The 19,073-nt window shown below is 50.6% G+C and overlaps 7 protein-coding genes across 7 annotated transcripts; 2 read left to right on the top strand and 5 right to left on the bottom strand.

The window, feature by feature from the left end:
* The first annotated feature begins 404 nt into the window (after positions 1 to 404).
* Positions 405 to 2,604, top strand: M438DRAFT_349934 (uncharacterized protein). Its single transcript, XM_029906512.1, has one exon. It carries the CDS (start codon positions 540 to 542, stop codon positions 2,442 to 2,444), a length of 1,905 nt encoding a protein of 634 aa, XP_029755288.1. The 5' UTR covers positions 405 to 539; the 3' UTR covers positions 2,445 to 2,604.
* Positions 2,605 to 2,754: 150 nt separating this feature from the next.
* M438DRAFT_349933 (DNA replication factor C, large subunit) lies at positions 2,755 to 6,382 on the bottom strand. The gene is made up of 4 exons (XM_029906511.1): positions 6,189 to 6,382; positions 6,101 to 6,136; positions 3,476 to 6,043; positions 2,755 to 3,421 (listed from the first exon to the last, which is right to left on the bottom strand). The coding sequence occupies exons 1-4, from the start codon at positions 6,314 to 6,316 to the stop codon at positions 3,082 to 3,084; spliced, it is 3,072 nt and encodes a 1,023-aa protein (XP_029755287.1). The 5' UTR covers positions 6,317 to 6,382; the 3' UTR covers positions 2,755 to 3,081.
* Positions 6,383 to 6,582: 200 nt separating this feature from the next.
* Positions 6,583 to 7,351, top strand: M438DRAFT_378411 (mitochondrial ribosomal protein L16; the record flags this gene model as incomplete). Its single annotated transcript, XM_029908811.1, has 2 exons — positions 6,583 to 6,655; positions 6,708 to 7,351. 2 exons carry the CDS (start codon positions 6,583 to 6,585, stop codon positions 7,349 to 7,351), a joined length of 717 nt encoding a protein of 238 aa, XP_029755286.1.
* A 1,027-nt stretch (positions 7,352 to 8,378) lies between these two features.
* Positions 8,379 to 9,466, bottom strand: M438DRAFT_328708 (putative muramidase). Its single transcript, XM_029903217.1, has one exon. The coding sequence runs from the start codon at positions 9,212 to 9,214 to the stop codon at positions 8,597 to 8,599; it is 618 nt and encodes a 205-aa protein (XP_029755285.1). The 5' UTR covers positions 9,215 to 9,466; the 3' UTR covers positions 8,379 to 8,596.
* Positions 9,335 to 11,043, bottom strand: M438DRAFT_152972 (uncharacterized protein). Its single transcript, XM_029898980.1, has one exon. It carries the CDS (start codon positions 10,958 to 10,960, stop codon positions 9,455 to 9,457), a length of 1,506 nt encoding a protein of 501 aa, XP_029755284.1. The 5' UTR covers positions 10,961 to 11,043; the 3' UTR covers positions 9,335 to 9,454.
* Positions 11,044 to 13,090: 2,047 nt separating this feature from the next.
* On the bottom strand, positions 13,091 to 13,817 carry M438DRAFT_349931 (uncharacterized protein). Its single transcript, XM_029906510.1, has one exon. The coding sequence runs from the start codon at positions 13,614 to 13,616 to the stop codon at positions 13,215 to 13,217; it is 402 nt and encodes a 133-aa protein (XP_029755283.1). The 5' UTR covers positions 13,617 to 13,817; the 3' UTR covers positions 13,091 to 13,214.
* Positions 13,818 to 15,817: 2,000 nt separating this feature from the next.
* On the bottom strand, positions 15,818 to 17,528 carry M438DRAFT_349930 (uncharacterized protein). Its single transcript, XM_029906509.1, has one exon. The coding sequence runs from the start codon at positions 17,312 to 17,314 to the stop codon at positions 16,181 to 16,183; it is 1,134 nt and encodes a 377-aa protein (XP_029755282.1). The 5' UTR covers positions 17,315 to 17,528; the 3' UTR covers positions 15,818 to 16,180.
* Between the last annotated feature and the right edge of the window lie 1,545 nt (positions 17,529 to 19,073).

Here is a 19,073-nt window from a genome sequence, read left to right as displayed (position 1 = left end):
CGAGCCTGATTTCTTTGCTCTCTCATCGAACGTACTTTGATCTTCCAGAAACTCGCGCAATGATACAACTCAATGTCTGAGGTGCCGAGGACATGGCTGTGTACGTTCTATAACAAAGCCTGATGCGCTTTGTATGGCTTCCCGCAAAAAACGCTCCGAGCATCGACATGGCTTTGGCTTTGATTGCATCAGATGACTCGAACGAGCGTGACGACGACAAGTTGCTCCTTCTTTTGTTTCACCAACTTTGTCCAATCTCAACTACGCACTTCCCTATTCACCTGACACTCTGTCTCGACATAATACCATATCTCTCCCATCGTCGACGCTCACAGTTTTCTCGGCCAATTCCATCATCATTCTGACGTCGCAAACTCTTATCAGATTGTGAAACCATCAGGGTCCTTGGCCGAGTGATAATCCCCACCTCACCGCCCGGATATACCACCACACACGACACACACGACATTTCCCTCCGTCCTTGAATCCCTCTCTCGACTGCTGGCAGCTCGGAGTTGACATGTGCTCTGAGCTGCGATATGCCCCATTCCAAATACGACAGTCCGCCGGAATCAAACCATTACAACCCGTTTTTCACTGGCAGAATCCGTGATGGCGACGGCCGTGAAAGAAGTCCAACTCCTACCACCGACAGAAATGATATTATACGACGACTGAAAGCAAGAGGCGATGTAGACCGACAGCATGAACAACCGCCGTCAACTACACGAATACCGACCGAGACCGACAGCAATGCACTAGGCCTTGACATCCTCCGTCCGCGCTCGGCTTTGCACCGCGGCGACTTTAGAGAAGAGTCGGAATCTCAACATGCCATATCCACTTCTCCCATTGTACCATGGCATGCTCAATCGCACTTCCTACAACGTCCACGAGCTGCCTCTCAGGCTTCAATTTCAGGCAGCTTCTCCTACCAACCACCCACAAGTCCGCTCGTCCATCAAGCTAATGCTGCCGATATGCCTGATCACTCGCCTGATCACTTTACACCTACGCGTATCCTACATCCGAACTTGCATCGCCATTCGTCCCTTCGCGCCTTCCCCTACCAAGCCCATCAACCTCGCCGTTCAATAGGTTCAATAGGCAGCCTGCCACAACCACCCTTCCCTTCAGCCCGTCGTCCATCAATCTCTGACGCCTCACCTCTTCAACACGCCCCTATGGTTGGTTCATACGAGGAAAGCATTCTCCGTGGTCGCATGTCAACAACTCCCTCCAAACCTCTGGACTTTGTCGCTCAAATAGGTGTCTTGGGAAAAGGCGACTGCAAGCCAAGTCTCAAATGTCCTCCTCATGTCGCCATACCCTTTCCTGCAGTCTTTTACAGCTACGCTTCTGGAACGTCGACAGATCCTGAACCAAGTCCATATGTGGGAATGCTAGATCTGGAGAACACCTTGAAGAAGCCTGACGATCCCGAAGCTCTGGCGGCAAGGAGACGCCGAAAACATCAAGAACACAGCCACACTGCACTGAAGCATCACGACACATTTCACATTTCTCATGATGACGAGACTTCGCGTCAACGACGTCAACACAAGATGAGTCGCCGCATAAACAGCTTACCTGGCGGATCTTACCGCATACCTGAGATCGGCCAACTCCAGATCATCATCAAGAACCCGAACAAAACAGCTGTAAAGCTCTTTCTAGTTCCATACGACTTATCCGACATGCCACCTGGCACCAAGACATTCATTCGTCAACGCTCATATTCTGCTGGCCCTGTTGTCGACATGCCGCTGTCATCCATGCGCAATTATGGCACCGATCGACCTGAGGCTGCCATTGGAGGACTCGATGATCCAAGAGATAGACCGGTCCTGCGTTATCTGATCCATCTGCATATCTGCTCGCCGGCAAAAGGGAAATACTACCTGTACAAAAGCGTGCGCGTCGTCTTTGCGAACAGGGTACCGGACGGGAAGGAGAAGTTACGAACAGAGATGCAGATGCCTGAGCCTAGATATTCTGCTTGGAAGCCGACATCGACAGAGACCGCCGATTCTGCAGCCATGGCGGCGGCGAAGGTGGAAGAGGCAAAAAGGAGGAGGAGAAGTGCTGTCTTCCCTTCTCATTCCACTCTTTCACTGTATCCTCAGCACTCACCCGCTTCTGGATCTATGGACAGCAATATTTCGTTCTCGGATCTCTCGTTCCGCCACCCTGATGCGCGACCGCCATTACCGACACTGCAATCTCGACCGGCTAGCCGCGACAGTAGGGGTGATATCGATATGGATATGAATATGGATCTCGACTTCGAACCCTCTGCTTCCCCGCACAACTCTGCATTCGGACAAAGAAAGGACGCATTCACCTTCGAGAGACGGGAAGGACGGTCTGAGAGCAGAGGCAAACAGGAGAGTCTGTTGAGTAAGAAGTTGAGAGACTTGGAAGTTCGTGGTAAACAAGCATAGTCATGGGTGATTTGTATTTCATGGCGTTTTTCGGTTTGGACCAGGTCAGCAATCGCTCTCTCGGAAGGTTATGGGAAATTTTGGGATTGGAATGGCAGGGACAAAATGGCGTTTTTGAAAGTAGTGATGAATCGCTTGGCTCTGCGTTATATGGAATTTGGAAGGCATTTGGGGTCATCATCATCATCATCGAACTCGTAGTCCCACAGATCCGATTCATTCAAACCTTTCTCAGATCCCGGCCGCTTTCCAGACATGATTGATACTAATTTGTCGCAGAAGCAAGGATCGTAACTTGGATCTTTTGATACGAAGAGTGGACATGTCAAGTTTGTCAAACCAGGAGTATGTAACAGGGGAAAGTGTCTTAAAAGGAAGAGAGGATAAGACGGCCACACAAGAGAGAATATGGTAATACTTTCAGTTTCCCCATATCATATCATGTTTGTTCGATGGTGTGAAACAAAAGCAAACAGCAAACAGTGATCCCTCCCCAGCCTATACCTTCGCTTATGACGAACGCATTGATGCACAGCGATTAAGAAAAACAGTTGAACGCCGACCATTACAGCAAAGAACCCTCCTTCAGAAACAACGCACCCTCGACGATCATCCTTCGAGTCACGTACATTCACTCTCACTTCTTAGCCCTAGGCTTGGCAGGAGCCCTCTTCTTGGGCTTCGGCTTCTCTTCTTCCTCGTCATCCTCGTCCTCTTCAATGACCTTTTTCTTGCCTTTGCCCTTGAGCGCGGCAGCGGCCTTCTTCTTCTTCGGCTTGGCGACGTACTTGTCCTTTGAGATGTCCATGTCTTCTTCCTCGGCTCCATCATCTTCAGCTGCGTCCTTGAGGAGAGCTTCATCTTCCGAGTCGTCCATTGCTTCTTCGAGATCGGGCTTGTCTTTTGCGGTCTTCTTGGCTGGGCCGACGACGCTGGAGGCTTTCATGAAGGGAAGAGGGTGGGATTGTGCGTTGTACCTGTGGATGAGACATTAGTGGAGATTCGAGAGGTCATAGTAAGCATGTACTCACATCCTGGTAAAGGTAGCCTTGGTCTGTGTTTCCAGCTTGATCTTCTCCTGATCCATGGGTCCAACACCAAGCTCCAAGATGGCATCAAAGTCGTCCTTGGTAAGGAAATACTGATCCATGAGCTTTATGACTTCGGGCACTGATTCCTTGCCTTCGACTTCCATCCTCTTCACGAGGTTCTGCCACAAGGTGGGAAGGTACTGTTGTCTGATCTCATGTCTGTCGCCGGAAGTACGAAGACGCATGTGACCTTGAATCTCCTTGATTTGGCGACTGAACTTGCCGAATGAACTGTTCTTGCCCAACCAGGCTGTGAAGCGAGTTTGACTACCAGCTTGAGAGCCTGCAACGAAGGATGCTGGTCTGACAAAACTCATGATGGCGTGTGTAGGCATCAAGCTCCACTGCTGTTGAGATCCGTGAATCATTCTGTCGACCAGATCACCATCCGAGATACTGTCGGCTGCTTGACTGGACAGGCTGAGTTGCTCCAAGTTCTCCATCCTCGCATTGGGAGCACCCAGAGCGCGAATAGGTCTTGTGCCGAGGTAGTTCTCCTGGAGCATGAGAGGGCTGAATTCGTGGTCATTGAAGTACAGCTCAATCTTGTCGTTGAGAGTAGACTTGCTGGCGTCTTGAAACATTCCGCCTCCGAGGATTTTGCTGGTGATGTCCCAAGGCTTCAAGACAACATGCTTCTCCCAAGCCTTGGACATCTCCTTGCCTTTGTTAAAGTCCATGGAGGATTGGTCGAGCTTTGCAGTAGAGATCATGTTCACCACCTGGCGAATATCTGCTCCTGTGCCTTCAATCAAAGCGTTCATAACGTTTGGCGGCATCTTGAGACCTTCGCGGTGGGCAATTGTTGCAATACGAGCGCGAATCATATCGGCCGATGGGCGGCGGAAAGGCAAGTCGTATGTGACAAAGTCGAATGGCTTCATCTTGGGAAGCTTGCGATCGTTGCAGATAAGGATCATGGGGATCTGGGTCTTTTTGCAGACAGCAGCAAGAGCACCGACACCACCGCGATCACCAGCAGACATACCGTCAACCTCATCCATGATCAAGACCATCTTCTTCTTGCTTGCATCGACTTCGCCGGAAGAGAAGTAACCCATGAGAGATGTTGTACTCAGCACTCCCTTAAGACCGCTTTCGACCAACTTCTTGCTGCGCGTGTCACTGGCATTGCTTTCGACAATGTCGAAACCTTCGAGCTTGGCGACGAGATGTGCAGCGGTTGTCTTGCCGATACCAGGAGGACCATGAATCATGACAGCTCTGTAGGTACCGCTGCCATCCTTTCCAGGAAGCTTGAATTGGGTACGCGAGTTTTTGGCAAATGAGCGCAACCATGTTCCCAACTTCTCGACTTGGCCCTTGTTACCGCAGATCTGGCCAAGTTGCGTAGGGGCATACTTGACAGTCCACAGTCTGTTGTCGGAACCGTCAGCAGCAAAGCCCTTGGCGAGCTTTGCAGGACCTTTGGCCAGCTTCTCACGTTCGGCCTTCTCCAGTTCTTCGGCGGCCGCCGCGATCTTTTCGGCTTCTTTCTTCTGTTGAGCTTCAAATTTGGCGCCGGCTACACTATTGCCGCCGTTGGCAGGAAGCTTTGAGATGAGAGCGAAGAGACCTTTCTCGTCGATGACCTTGAGGTTGTGCAGCTTGATGGTTGCAAGCTTCTTTGGACCGGCTTCTTCTCCCAGAACGACATAACTAGTGTTCTTACTAGGTGCCGTCATGCACTTTCCACCATAACGTTTGACCAGGTTCTGGCCTTCCTCTCTGGCGATGTACTTGAGTTGACCGGTGAAGACGAATGACAGGCCAGCAAGACAATTATCAGCACCCTCTGGAATGTCGAGACTACCGGCCTCGGGAGCAGGACCATCGTTCTTTGGCATGTTATACCACTTTTTGGCTGGAGTTCCGTCGTCCTTGGGTGGTTCGGGTGCTTGGATGAGGGGAATGTCGTCGAGGATGGCCTTGAGTTCAGCACTGTCTTCGACTGGAGGGTCCTTTTCCTTCTTCTTGGGTGCTGCACGAGGCTTCTTTGGCTTAGGCTTCTCCTCTTCCTCGTCAGTGTCCAGATCCTTTGACTTTCTCTTTGTGCTGGCCTTGGGCTTTGCGGCAGCGCGTTTCTTGGGAGCCGGCTTGTCCTCGACAATCATCTCGTCATCATCTGGAACTACAAAGTCATCGTCGGCATTGGTATCCTTCATGCCGACATCTTCATCGTAGTCTTCATCCTTGATCTTGGTTGGGTGAGGCTTTGCAGCGGCACGTTTCTTGGGTGCCATGTCGTCGTTTTCTTGTGTTGGTTGGTCCTCCTTTTTTTGCTCGGTAGTAAAGTCTTCGTCTAGGTCGTCGTCAGGGAAGTCTTCGGCGTTCAAGTCATCTGTTGATGGGGGTGGGGTGGTTTCTGATTTGATGGGTTTGGCAGGCGACTTCTTCGGAGGTGCAGGTTGTGATTTGGTAGAGGCAGCTGTTCGCTTTGGCTTGTTCTTTGTGGCGAAATAGGCGGCAGTGGTGGTTTCCTCGCCTTGTGGTGATGCGGCACGTTTCCTTGAAAGCGTCAGTCAATTGTGGAAGGAGCGAACCAAATCAGGCAGACACGCTTACGGTGCTGCTGTTCTTGTCGTCTTCTTTGGCACTACTCTGTCTTGGTATCAGCATGTGATTGACACGAGGAGATGAAGCAGTCACACACTCTTCCTCGTCGTCGCTGTCATCGACAACCTTTCTAGCTCTTCCTTTTTTGGCAGGAGCCTTCTTCTCCTCTTTCACTGGAGTTGCAGTCGGCTTGCCACCGAAGAAGTTACGAATATCTGCAGGCATGATGTTATATCTATAAAACAGCAATTGAGATACCCGGTTAGTCGTAAATGCTACAATCGATGAAAGTCGACTCCAGTTCTGAAACAACACGCGCTTCGTGCTGTCGCGGTCCAGTCGAAAGCGCGTCATCAATCTATCCCGATTAGGCAGCACTCCCGCTCCACGGGAAACGGAACAAGCCGAAGGACTTCGAGAAAGTCCAAGGGCAAGTCGATGAGAGTGATGGTTAGCTCGAATAGAGGAATATACACAAAACCACATCAATCATGTCGGCACTACGGATCCGCGCAAGCCTTGCTTCGCATCGCAACACTCTCTTTTCATTTGCGCAATCCTGCAGTACGACCAATCACCTCGAATCTAATTCTCACACAACTAAACCCATCTATAGCGCGACCACAATTCCTCGCAAGCCAAACATCGCCACTCCTCTCCTCCCTCTCTCGCGCATTCTCCTCCACACCCTCAACTCAAAGTTGGCTTCTCCCCCGTGCCGGCGCGAACAAGAAGGACCGCAAAGGACGACCTCGCGTACCCACCGGAGGCAGCACTCGCGGAACCACCGTCGTCTGGGGCGACTACGGCCTCCGCCTACTAGACCACGACCGCCGTATCAGCGCCGCACAGCTCAAAATCGGTGAAGATGTCATCCGCAAGCGCCTGCGTGGCATGAAGTACCGCCTCTACACCCGCATCTCCGCAAACATTGGTGTCTACACTTCCGGAAATGAATCACGTATGGGAAAGGGAAAGGGTAGTTTCGATTACTGGGCTTCGCGTGTTGCCGTCAGCAAGATCATTTTCGAGCTCAAGGGAGAGTTGCACGAGCAGGTTGTCAAGGATGCTTTCAGATTGGCTGGAAACAAGTTGCCTGGTCTGTATGAATTTGTGCGTGCTGGAGACCCGCCGGTCATGGGAATTACAAAGCTCGGGAATGGTGTTACAGAGGAGATGCTCAGGAGGCCGAGACGTGAATTGCCCCCTCCCAGCATTGATCAGTCTGCCAACCGCATGCCCGAGTCTCCTTCGCCATAAAGGATGATGGCCGTGTGTTGTGCTTTTTCTTCTCTACTGAATGTACAGGATATTGGGGCCTTGCAGACTATCCGGGCATTTTCCATCGGCGTTACTGATGTGGTTTGTACAAATATTCAAAAGAAACACATTTACGACTTGCTTCTCTATCTCATTCCTCCACAGCCTCTCTTCAAAGCAAACCGCCCCGTGAAGGTGGTACTACTAACGGGGACAAAATCTTCGGTGATTGGCTGCCCATCTCGTTGTCACATGCGCCGCCAAAAATGCCGAATCTAATTCATCATAGCCACAACCTCCGAAGAGAGCACAGCAAACTAACACATCAGCCCCCTCTCTCGATACTGCCTCTGGTCACACTGATCTTCATACCGTTCCTCTTTGCTGGCACAATCCTTTCTTCTCCATCACCTTCATCCATCAATCTCCACCCGCTCCCTAGGGACTCAAAGTATGTCGTTCCGGACGTGGACGAGTGAAGTCGATCGGCAAGGACAGCATCGCTGACTCCGGTAATCCGGTTCCGCTGCAGCCATTGAGTTGGGTGGCACTCCGTACCGACGATAATGTCAACGGAACTGTGGCACGAACTTCGCTGCACAACGTCGTCGATGAAGGAAGCGGTGGGCTTTTGTCACTTGGGTTTCCGCTATCTATGCTACTCCCAAGCTGCTTTAGACCTAAAACGAGGGCAACGGAATCAAAGGCACGAAAACATCACAACACAACTTCTTAGAATACAAGAGTAAGAGAACATGATTGCTAGCCTTTAAGACCTTTTATTGTTGATGGAGCGAGGATTAAAGGGTTCGTGGGCTTCTGACCTCCATTGAGTGCAACGTGGAGATCATGTATCTCGTTCACAGTTCTCTGATGTAAGGACGGGTGCAAAGGAAGATGTTGGACGTCAAATATCGAGAACAAGTGGTATTGTACGAATTCGGCAATTCAGACGCAACTTTAACGTTGAGGTTGGAGGAGACAAGATAACAAGAAGGGGACATATTTTGACTGAGGAAAGAATGATGGGTGGGTAGTCTTTAGCATTGTTGAATCAATCGCTTGCGAAGAACCAAGACAAGTGTATGCGTCATGGCATGTAATGGTATAGCTATATAAACAAAAGAAACGTGTTTGATGTCATGGGTGTATTTTATTTCCTCCTCTTTTTCCTTTCAATATTCAGATGAATCCAGCATCTGAAGAACCATTCCTTGTCTTTTTCATCCATTTTCTGTTCGTAGTCTATGCAGTGCCCAAATGACATCCACTGACACCAGAACTCCATCCGGTGAGTCTGTTGGCGACATCAGATGCATAACAAAGCGTGCAACATCCAGTACCCAAATCATCAGCCTTGAACCCAGAGTATCCGCCGTTGTAAATGCGTGCGGCGCGGTAATATTGCGATACATCTGACGCGGCGGCTTGGCTCAAACATTGCACAAGTCCATCGCCAGAAGTAGTGCCGGTAGTGCCGTCCACAATCATTTGCTCAATCTCACTGCTGGGGCAAGGATCCTGGATCACGCCGCCGGAATTGCAGGTGCCGGTGCCTGCGTGATCTTGCATCAATCCCGGGTTCTGGACTGACCAAGAGGTAGTAACAACGCGTACGCAACCGTTGGATTCTTGCATGACGATGGCGAGGATGAAACGTGCATCTACGCCTGAGGATGCCGAAACCTTCTTGATCGCGGCTTTTATGGCGGCGATTTCGTCGTCCGAGTCGTTGGCGCCCCAGCCGTTGTTGCCGCAGGACTGCTTCATGATGGGGATGTTGGCGGTGAACATGGTGTCGAAGTCGATCCATTGGTTTTGGGCGGGCCAGCCCGCGGCGACAGTGCCGTTGCCGCTGTACATTTTGTACGAGGAAGATGCGACGACGGTGGAAGTCGCTGCGGAGGTGGATGTCTTGGTCGATGGTGCTGCGGCGGTGGCGACGGTGGAGGTCTTTGCGGTGCTTGCTTGGGCTGAGGATTTGGCAGCCGAGGAAGGTGTGTTGCTGGAGCTGGAGCTGCAGCCTGCGGCGACACAGTAGGCGTATCCGACCCTGAAGGATGGTTAGTATTGAGGTTGTCAAAAAGGTGAAAAGGGTCGATCTTACCAGATGCTGTCGCAAGAGGGTGCATTGACAGCAGGGTTCCAGGACATGAAAGTGTCCGTAGAGATGCCATTGGCCGAAGCAATTGCATAGCAGTAATCGCCAGACTTGGCCGTGTACCACTTGGTACAGCCAGAGACGATACCAGTCTGAGTAGAAGCAGGAGCGGCAACAGCAGCGCAAGAAGATGCACTAGCCTTTGCAGAGCTGGCAGCAGAGCTGACAGCACTCTTACTCGACACCTTAGCGCTGGAGCTGGGAACATAGGCTGCAATGCTGGAAGTGCTGATGATAGTCTTAGTAGTGGCACCCTTTTGAACCAGAGAGGAAAGAGTGATCAAGGTAGCAGGCTTGGTAGATGATGTGACCTTCTTGACAGAGGAAATGCTGCTGGTGACCTTCTTGACCGAGGTGGCGGTGCTAATCTTCAATGAAGATGCGCTTGTTTTCTTAGTTGATGTGCTTGACTTTTTGGTAGAAGTGCTCGCTTTGATGGAAGTGCTTGCTTTGATGGAAGTGCTTGCTTTGATGGAAGTGCTCGCTTTGATGGAAGTGCTTGTTTTCTTGGTAGAAATGGGCTTCGCAACAGATGTGGGAAGAATGGCAGAGGTGCTCGTCTTTTTGGAAGATGTACTCGACTTTTTGATGGAGGAAGAACTTGACTTCGAAGCGGACTGAGACACATACCTGATTGAGCTTTGGCTGGTAGCCTTGGAAGCAATGGATGAAACCTTGCTAGATGCAGCACCTCCAGCAACAAGAGTGGGTGAGACACTGGCGGGAAGGTAGACAATGCTAGTCTTGATGGCCGCACAAGAAGATCCGGAAGAGATTGCGGCAACCTTGATAGCAGGAGCCTTGAAGGGTGCCAATGCCGAAAAAGTTGCAGTGACAAAGTTGGTTACAACGTCAGTGACGGTGACAGTCTTCTCGCTTGCAGACGCGGTAGTGACAGCTCCATTGACAGTGATGGTGTTATAGATGGTGTCGACAGATATGCTGGTGGTGGTATCAACAGTCTGAGAGAGTGCGCCGACAGCAGTGGGTGTGGTTGCTGCGACAGCAAGAACGATAGAGACAGATGCTTCCGAAGGAATAGAGGAGGAAATAATCAAGGCCGATGATGCGTTCGATGGAGACCCGCTCACATACGAAGCACCGGAAGAGAATGACAATGTTGAGGAAGCAGTTTCTGACTGCGCAGTAGTGGAGAGGATGCTGCTTGATTCTGAGATGGTGCTGGAAGCTGCCTCCGAGCTGGCCGAACTTGCATTAGTACCATCAGCAAAATTAGCAGCAACGTTGACTGTAGAAGTCTCGTATGTGATGTGATCAGCAAAGATTGTAGAGTTTGCGGTATCGCTTGTGGTGTAGTTGGAAGAAGTGCCATTGACGGAACGATGGTGGAGATGATGAAGGTGAGTATGGCGATGATGATTATGCAGAGGGCCAGCGGCAACAAGACCGATCGGCGCAAGAGTAGCGATAACCTGAGTGACGCGCATTGTAAAGAGTGTGTTGAGGTTTGATGTAGTGAAAGAGAGTGATAAACCTGGTTCTGTAAAAATGTGCAAACAGGACCTGGATATATATCAGTGCAGACGCGAACAGCTTAGGCTGGTCGGGAAGCAGGGTTGGCTGCAGGACGCACGGATTAAGGTAGTGTAGGGATCAAGAGGGGGTAGAATACTTAGCCTGTGTGGCGCTGGCAAAACCTGGGATCGAGTGCTTCTGTAAAGGGGCTGGAGGGGTTAGTTGGTCGATCGAAGAATTTTTTACCTTCACAACTGCATGAACCTGGTTGCCGGGAAATGTGTCACGAATGATTTTTTGGTGCGCGTGAGAAGACAATGAAAGCAAGGAGGCTTTCATCATCTTATACCATTTACGATCAACTACCTCGACAAACTACACGTAAAAGAACCAGCAGGTGGTTGCGTAGGAGGGCGTGATAGAGGTCAACGTTCTTTGATACAGAGATAGTGTAACCCAGGTGAAGTGCACGGACGGACCCTTTCGATGACAGGTAGCAAAGTCACGATTGATAGGTCTTTGCTCACAGACGCGAATGACAGGTGCTCGTGAAGAGTTGACTGGCCATGCAGGCGCGTTGAAGAACGCGTAAAAGGGGCGTTTCGTCGAAGGGGGGAAGCCAGGTCCACGATCCAGATTCAGAATCACTGTCTCGACCTGAAGGGAAAGATGCGGAGAGCATGAACGAATGGTATAGAGTATGCTAGATTTTTGGAAACGTTGCCCTGCACTACAACGGTAGTTATTGGTATCAAGACGGTGTAAGCGGATGCGGTTTCCATGAAATCCCTTGCGTTGGTGGAGGGGGGAAGAGGTTCGGCTTGTGTCCAACGGGTTTGTGGCCAACGGGCTTGTTGTTCCGTCGACGCGTCGTTTGAACGGACTGAACGGACATGGAGAGCCTTACGAGAGCGATGGTCCGAGAAGATCAGATCGTGAGGCGCATTCAACTGGTGACGTGCGCCTCTTTCCTGAAGACTACCCAAGTGTCATGCATGTGTCGTCGAAGAAGGGAAGAGGCTGGGACTTGGTTGGGGCACGCGCGGGTCTCTCCGAAGATCCGTGACCTCTCCTCTTGCAACGACACGACACCGACATGATGCTTTATGCCAACATTCAAGTGCTTGACTACACGTGGTATGCGATTACTCGGATAAGTAGACGAGTCTCATCGATAGCTGTGGTGACCACCGTTTGCAATCCGTCTCATTGGGCTTGAACAGCCGAACGATGCGAACCAGAAAGTCTGGCCCACCAAGCAACTCCAACTCCCGAGCCTTGATATCCAACAACATCTTCGTCATGTCGCGGTAGATTCAATTTGTGATGTCGCATAATCTCTTCCCGACTAACACTCCACCAATCATCTGTATAAGAGCGGTGGTCAAGCACTGCAAGCTATAACCCGCATAGCCGCGGCACGGCATGCGGCGCGAACAGATAGCAAAGCTACTGCGCGCCGAAAGGTAGACACCCTAGCCATCTATACGTATAAGCCATATGATAGGTTGTGACCAGAAGGTCAAAGAGCGGCCACTTGACCATCCCTGCAATATCTGGAACAAGTGCGGAATCCGCTGCAGCGATAAGCCGCACATGCAGCCGTGTTTCGCTACCTGACATTGAACTAGCTTACAGGATATACGACATACCGCTATACAAGCCAGCGCAAGAGACACTACCCATAGAACAAGCTCCCTCCTCGTGGCCCAACACCTCTGAATCGCCAGGATATTATTGACAAGGTATAGAAGTCCACGTAAACACTCTCCCATTGGATGATAGACGACGCAAAAACCCAAGCTATCAATCATGATTGTATTCGATATATCACACTATGTTGCCTCTCCATCTACCAGCGCTTCTCAAGGACCCTCGTCCCAATGCGCAATGATTTTCACGTTCACATTCGCCCCCAAAGAGAGCACGTCTTAGAAAGATCTCAGTGGACAATCTGTTGATTTGAACATCTTTCCGCATTTTTACTGATGTACAGTCACTGCTCCCTACGCAGGAGCGCTTGCCTGTCACTTCATATTCCTCATATCGACCAGCATATTGCCAGGAGAAAAGCTCTGTTCTTCGAAGATCAAAATTGAGGTATCATTTGTGCTTTGTGCTCCAAGGGCACAAACCGACTATCTAATCGAAAGCAAGAGTGGAGATATCAAATCGCGCCGTCCAGTGGAACAGCCGTTAAACCCTGTGAGAAAGAGTTGGTTGGTTTCAAGCATCAGCAGCGCCCTCCATGTACCACTCTCCGTCAACCTCGTTGATCTCGCCTTCCTCATGACCCAGGTCCAGATCGCTGTCGCAATCTCCCATGACCACATCATCACTTCCATATTCCCCATGCTCATCCTGTTCATCCCGTTCATCCTGCTCATCGTCGCCGTCTTCCTGCTGCTGCTGCGTATGCTTCTTCCAGCACTCGTCAATCTCGCGTTTCTTTCTGGCACGCTCAAGCCCATGCATCCGCTCATACTTGTCATCATCCCGGTCGTTGACCCGTCGCTCGTCCTCATCCTCTGCTTGAGCTTCGTGCTCGTCTTCGTTGTCTTCCACTTGACCATATGGCTCACCCAACGGCCTCTCACACTCACCCATCCCTTCCTCGTGCTCCCACATCCAGTCGCCAGGACACCAATCTCTGGTGCAAACCGCTCTGTGCACATATCCTCTCGGCGGCTGCACATACCCAGCCAGCAGGGCATGCAACAGATGACATTTCGGCCCCGTGTTTGCACAGGTCTCATGATACCAGAAAAAGCAAGTCTGGGTTTTCTTCTTGGCAGGTGTGCTTGAGTGGGGAGGAAAGCCTGAGGTCGGACTGGGAACGATATCGAAGTATTTAGGCGGAGTGGTTGGGGCATTAAGGGCGAGTTGGGCCTTTCTGGCCTGTTTGGCCTGTTTGCGTTCATGTTTGGCGGCTTTTTTGCTGAGTTTGGGGCCGGTGGGTATGACCATGGTGGCAGGGTCGATCGGGGAAGACATGGCGGAAGCTTTGCGTTTGAGGGATTCTGTTGATGGTGACGATTCCTGTTGGTATCGCTGTCTGTAATCCGGGCGTTGGTCGCTGCCATATCTGTCTGCCGCGGGACCAGTGGGGATATTCGACATTCTTGGAGGGGGTATGTATGTAGCGTTGATTGCTTTGAAGCTTCCCGACTGACCATTACCACTTCCGATGCTGTGCACTGAAGAAGCAGAACGGTATTGCTGAGCTGAAGAAGGAGAACGGTATTGCTGGGTTGAGACCGGAGTAGAAGAGCGGTGAAGCTGCGCAGACTGCTGGTGACTCTGTTGCTGCAACATTTTCTGATCACCGATCTGTGATTGCCGGCGAGACTGCTGTAGACTCTTCTTCAGCTTCTCATTCTTCTTGGGCTTCGGGAACGGACGAGAGAGATGTCTGTAAGTACTGCTGAATCTGCATCTGTCAAGCCCACAATCGCCTTTTCCATGATGCCACAATGTAGGGAAGAATTGAAGTATGTCGCCGTCGCTGGTCAACTCGTGGAAATAACTGCAGTGATCGCGCGTACCGTTGAAGTTGGAGCTTTGAGGGTGTCTGTTACAGTTGCCGGTGTGGTACCACCAGAAGCAGATCTGTCGATTCTCGACGGTGTCTGAGTGGGAAGAGGTTTGTGGTGCCTGAGATCTGACAGCCCTGGTAGGAGATCCGGTTCTGTATCCGTGACCAGAGTTCTGAACTACTGAGCCGGTCTGCTCAGCACGCTGCAGACTAGTGGTAAGACCAGCGATACCACCAGTTCTCAGGAGTGATGCCAGGACATCTGGATTGGCCTCTAGGCTACGGATCAACTGCTCGCGATCCAGCACGCTAGAAGTCCCCGATGATTGCTGACCCTGCTGAGATACAGGTGAATGAGTGTAGGATGGGGGAGTGAGTCTCTGGTGAATAGGCATAGAGCCCGGAGCTTGTGCATAGTGTGCGTTTTGCGTGAGATCTTGGTTCTGAGGCAGCTGATCTTGCTCGGTTTCTTGCTGCTGCTCATGCGGAGCTATGAGGTACTGAAGTGGATTCATGGTTGATGCGCGTACTTGATGCGTGACACGTTGTTGATGTTCTTGGGGGGAGGAAGAGAGGTGGAGGGTTTAAATAGGGAAAGGAAGCCGGGGTACCACGACGAGTGACGCGAGATAGAGTGAAAGTGCAGCGCTTCAACTTCAAGCAGTCTGCTAGTGTAGTGATAGTGACCGAGGACCCGTGAGATGGAGTAGTCTAGTTGACGTTCCGGGAGCACCCTGCTCGGGCGAGGCCGATGGTCTTGTGCGGACGTCAACAACGGAGTGTGACTGTCTCCGACGATAGTGTGCACTCTCTCGACCCTCTGTGAGAAGGCGAGATACTATTCGATAACGGATACATGTCCAAGGAGAGCTTAAAGCACAACCACTCTCAATGGTCGTCCTTAGCAATCCAAAAAGCATATTGCCTTTTGATGTGCAGTTTTGTTCGATCGTTGTCATCTCGAGAGTCCAATCATTGAAGCTTAGGTCCATTGTCAGCATATCAAGCAAGCACTCCCAGTGGTCGGCCACCAGGATCCGAAGAACATGTTGCCTTTTGATGTGCAGTTTCGCTTGCTCGTTGTCGTCAGGAGAGTGCCATCAATTAAGCCGTGAGTATGTATAGCAAGCACTCTCAGTGGAACCATATAGTACTCTCAAAAGCATTTTGCCTTTCGACGTGCTCTTTCTTCACAATGCCGTGGTTCCGAGATACGTATCTGTAGTCATCAACAGCCTGGACGAAAAGCAAATAACAAGCAACAGTCTTTCTTTCATAAATTGAGAAGATGAATGAGGAAAAGGAGATTCAAATGTAGAGATATATACATTATGGACAAAGATGTGAGAGATACCCGTAGGCCTGTGCGCGATGAAGAGAACAACGGCTTTTGAGAAGGGGACAAGCAAACTCGATCCAGAGAGACACGCAAGACCGAAATGCTTTGAGAGATAAACAGGGATGATGCAGGAGATAAAAAGAAAGCAAGAAAATGGCCCGAGGTCCACGGATAAGAAGAAGGAGAAGAAAGTATAAAGTTATGAGTCTGTTGGTCTCAAACATGATGAAAGATAAAAAAGGGAGCAACCGAAAATCGACAAAACGAAAGTCACCAAATCAAACATAAGAATATCGTAATAGTCGAATCATGACATTGTCAATGTCTTCTGAACACATTCAGAATACTCCTCCTGCGTTCATCTCTGATGATCTTGACAGCATCGTTGACAAGACGATCCGAAGCATCACCATGACTCTTCTGTCTCGGTTTGGAAGGCCTCTGCATACCAGACTTGAGACCAGCAATCTCAGCCTCTTCACCCACAGAATCCTTTTTGCGGAAGAGATGAAGCGATTGTCTCGCACTGTCGCCGCATTGACTGCCTTGACTCCAATCATGACGATCTGCGAGTTTGAGTGCTGGTCTGTTGGCCGGGTGGATATACGAGGTCGGTGCTGCTGTAGGTTCCTCTGCCACAGGCTTTGAGATTGGGTGTGGGACGTATGAGTTTGAATCGTTGGGGTCCCAGCGCATGTTTTCTAGTGCGGTGCTCAAGGGTCTAGGTCGGGATTTGCTGGCGTCGCGGAAGGCGTGGAGTGCGTGCATGCGTGCTTGTGTTTTTTCTGCGTCGGGAAATTCAGATGTTGGGAGGGGTGGTGATGCGGGCTTGGTGTTCAGAGCAGGCTCGCTCCAGTCGAGGATGTGCTTGTTGGATGTGTCTTTCACCTTGACCTCCTTGGGCTTTGGCTCTGGCTGGTGGTTGTGTGATGTTTTGGTTGATGATTGTCCTTCCTTCTTTTCCTTCAGGGGAGTCGTGGTGTTTGCGAATTGTTTGGCGGCTACACGAGGTACATAAGGTTGAGCGGGTTCGACTGGAGATTCTTCTTTGATTTCGTGCTTAGGCTTGCGATGAATGATGGACCTTCTGCGTTCTGGCTGTTCGCTGGCCATGACGTGATTTGGGACATGAACTGTCTTTGAACGCTGCACTCCAGAATTTGATTGTGTCTCAGATGCTGGTTTGTTGACCTCTTGCTGTGCTGCCGCCGATTGAACTGGAGCTGCTGTTGCCATATCTGCCTTCTTTTGCTTCAACTCTCGTCTTGCCTTCTCCAACTTAAGTTCTTGACGGTAATTTTCCAGTTTGCGTGTAAGCTCTGCAGCATCAAATGGCTCTCTTAACGATCTCGATCGACCAAGTTGCTGGGCTTGCTGTGGTTTTTCCTGATGTTGGCGAGCCGCATACCGCGGTTTCCAGAGATTGGGCTGAGAAGTGCTGCTTTGAGCCATTGTCGCTACCACAGCCATAGATATAATTTCTTGCAGGTAAAAGCTGATGATGCTTTGATTCAGATTGGAAAGTGGTAGGTTGCGCGTAATGTGAGGATATATCAAGGGTCCGAGGAACAGGTCGTTTTACCTTTTCACAACGGCCAAACACGTAGAGAAGCACCGAACGACAACGTCAGAGGTTGGTGATGCGATGGGGTGGCCGTCAGGGAAAAGTGTAAAAAAAGAAAGAGGGACTGGGAAGCAGAAGAGGAAGAAAGAGATCCACCCTTCGCGCAAGCGTCCGCCGATGCCCGGGTCCTTATACACCTACCTCATTTATGATCACACGCGCCGAGGGAAAGGAAGGGGCAGCGTAGCGGATATTTTTCTTGGTGCCTCTCGCGTTTAGGCTTCTGTCGAAAAGAGGTACGAGGGGCAGTCCGGCATGGCATCGCGTGTCCGAGAATGCCTAACCTATTCCCAGCACAGGAACGAGGGCTTGGGAAGGGAAAGAAAGCGCCATACCAAGCTCCCAAGTCAGGTCAGTCAGCCAATTCGCGCTCCTGCCTACCCCAGATCGACGGTTAGACCAAAACCCAATCTTCCGTCAAGTGTGCTCACTCTGTGACCAACGCTCCTGACTAGCTATCCTCAGTCACAAACAAGACTCGCGGAGATTTGATGGCTTTTCGCGACGCAGAACAAGACGGGACAAACGCATCAAACGACCATTCCATGTTCCTCCTTTGAATCAAAGCAAAAACTTCTTTAAGCATGAGACATGGCAAACGAGGAGCATCTAGATCACAAGACATGCTCTCAGGAACAGCGCCCCCGGAGTATTTTCGTAAACGTGCAAGCCACAAAAAAATTCCCCCTCTTCTTCCTTCCACCACTTGCTACTGCAGCGTCGCGCGATGCTCGCTTTGATGTGATGAACTCCTCCCCAACCTGCATGCACACATGTTGGCGAAAAGAGGAGTGTACGAGTATGACATCGCTTGTCTACCTTGCTTTACGCGCCGGATCTCTGCGGACATGCGTATGTGATATATCCACTTCCCTTCTCTCACACGTCATGATGCATTAATTTGTGCATTTGCTGCAGCTGTCAAAAAACATCCACCGACTACGATACGACAAAATGTACGAATGCCAAAACGCCATTACTTCCCTACTGAGTATTTTCTGCCGCATGTGTCTCTGCCTCTTCAACCTTGATTGATGCGAAGCCGTTCAAGCGATGGACTTTCGATGGCATGTCTTCGCATGACCGGCCGGGAGAACAAATGTCTCGGTGCGGAAGGTTGAGATACGGGAGAGTTTCGCGCGTGGCTGATGTTATAGTTTTCCGCACTCGCGCGACTGGCGGTATGGACCCACCATGCCAAATTTCGCGATCGAATAATTTGATCGGAGATATTATCACGAGTAACAAAAGACGAACAGCGAGCAGAAGAGGTATGGTCGATGCAGAGTCATTAAGCGTGGGCAAAAGATGAGGTTAGCAAATTGAGTCATGTTGTTTCAGCTGGTGGAAGGGAGTGGTGGAAATGGCGGAGATGAGGAAATTGAAAAGGCGTCGCGTGTTGCCCTTACTCGCGTGACTGATTCGGACATGGAGGAAGGGCATGAGTGAGAGTTATCCCGAAGACGATGAAGGAGCTGAGGAATATGAGGACGGCACTTGCGATCACAGATCGATACCGTAGTGACGGATTCTCAAGTTTTCTGTGTGTTCACTACAGCGGTCGCCCTTCACTATAAAGTGACCCGA

The sequence above is a fragment of the Aureobasidium pullulans genome (assembly GCF_000721785.1).
Source record: "Aureobasidium pullulans EXF-150 unplaced genomic scaffold scaffold_36, whole genome shotgun sequence".
Taxonomy (NCBI): Eukaryota; Fungi; Ascomycota; class Dothideomycetes; order Dothideales; family Saccotheciaceae; genus Aureobasidium; species Aureobasidium pullulans.
The sequence above is the reverse complement of the archived record's forward strand: the minus strand, read 5'-3'. Positions and strand labels throughout refer to the sequence as shown.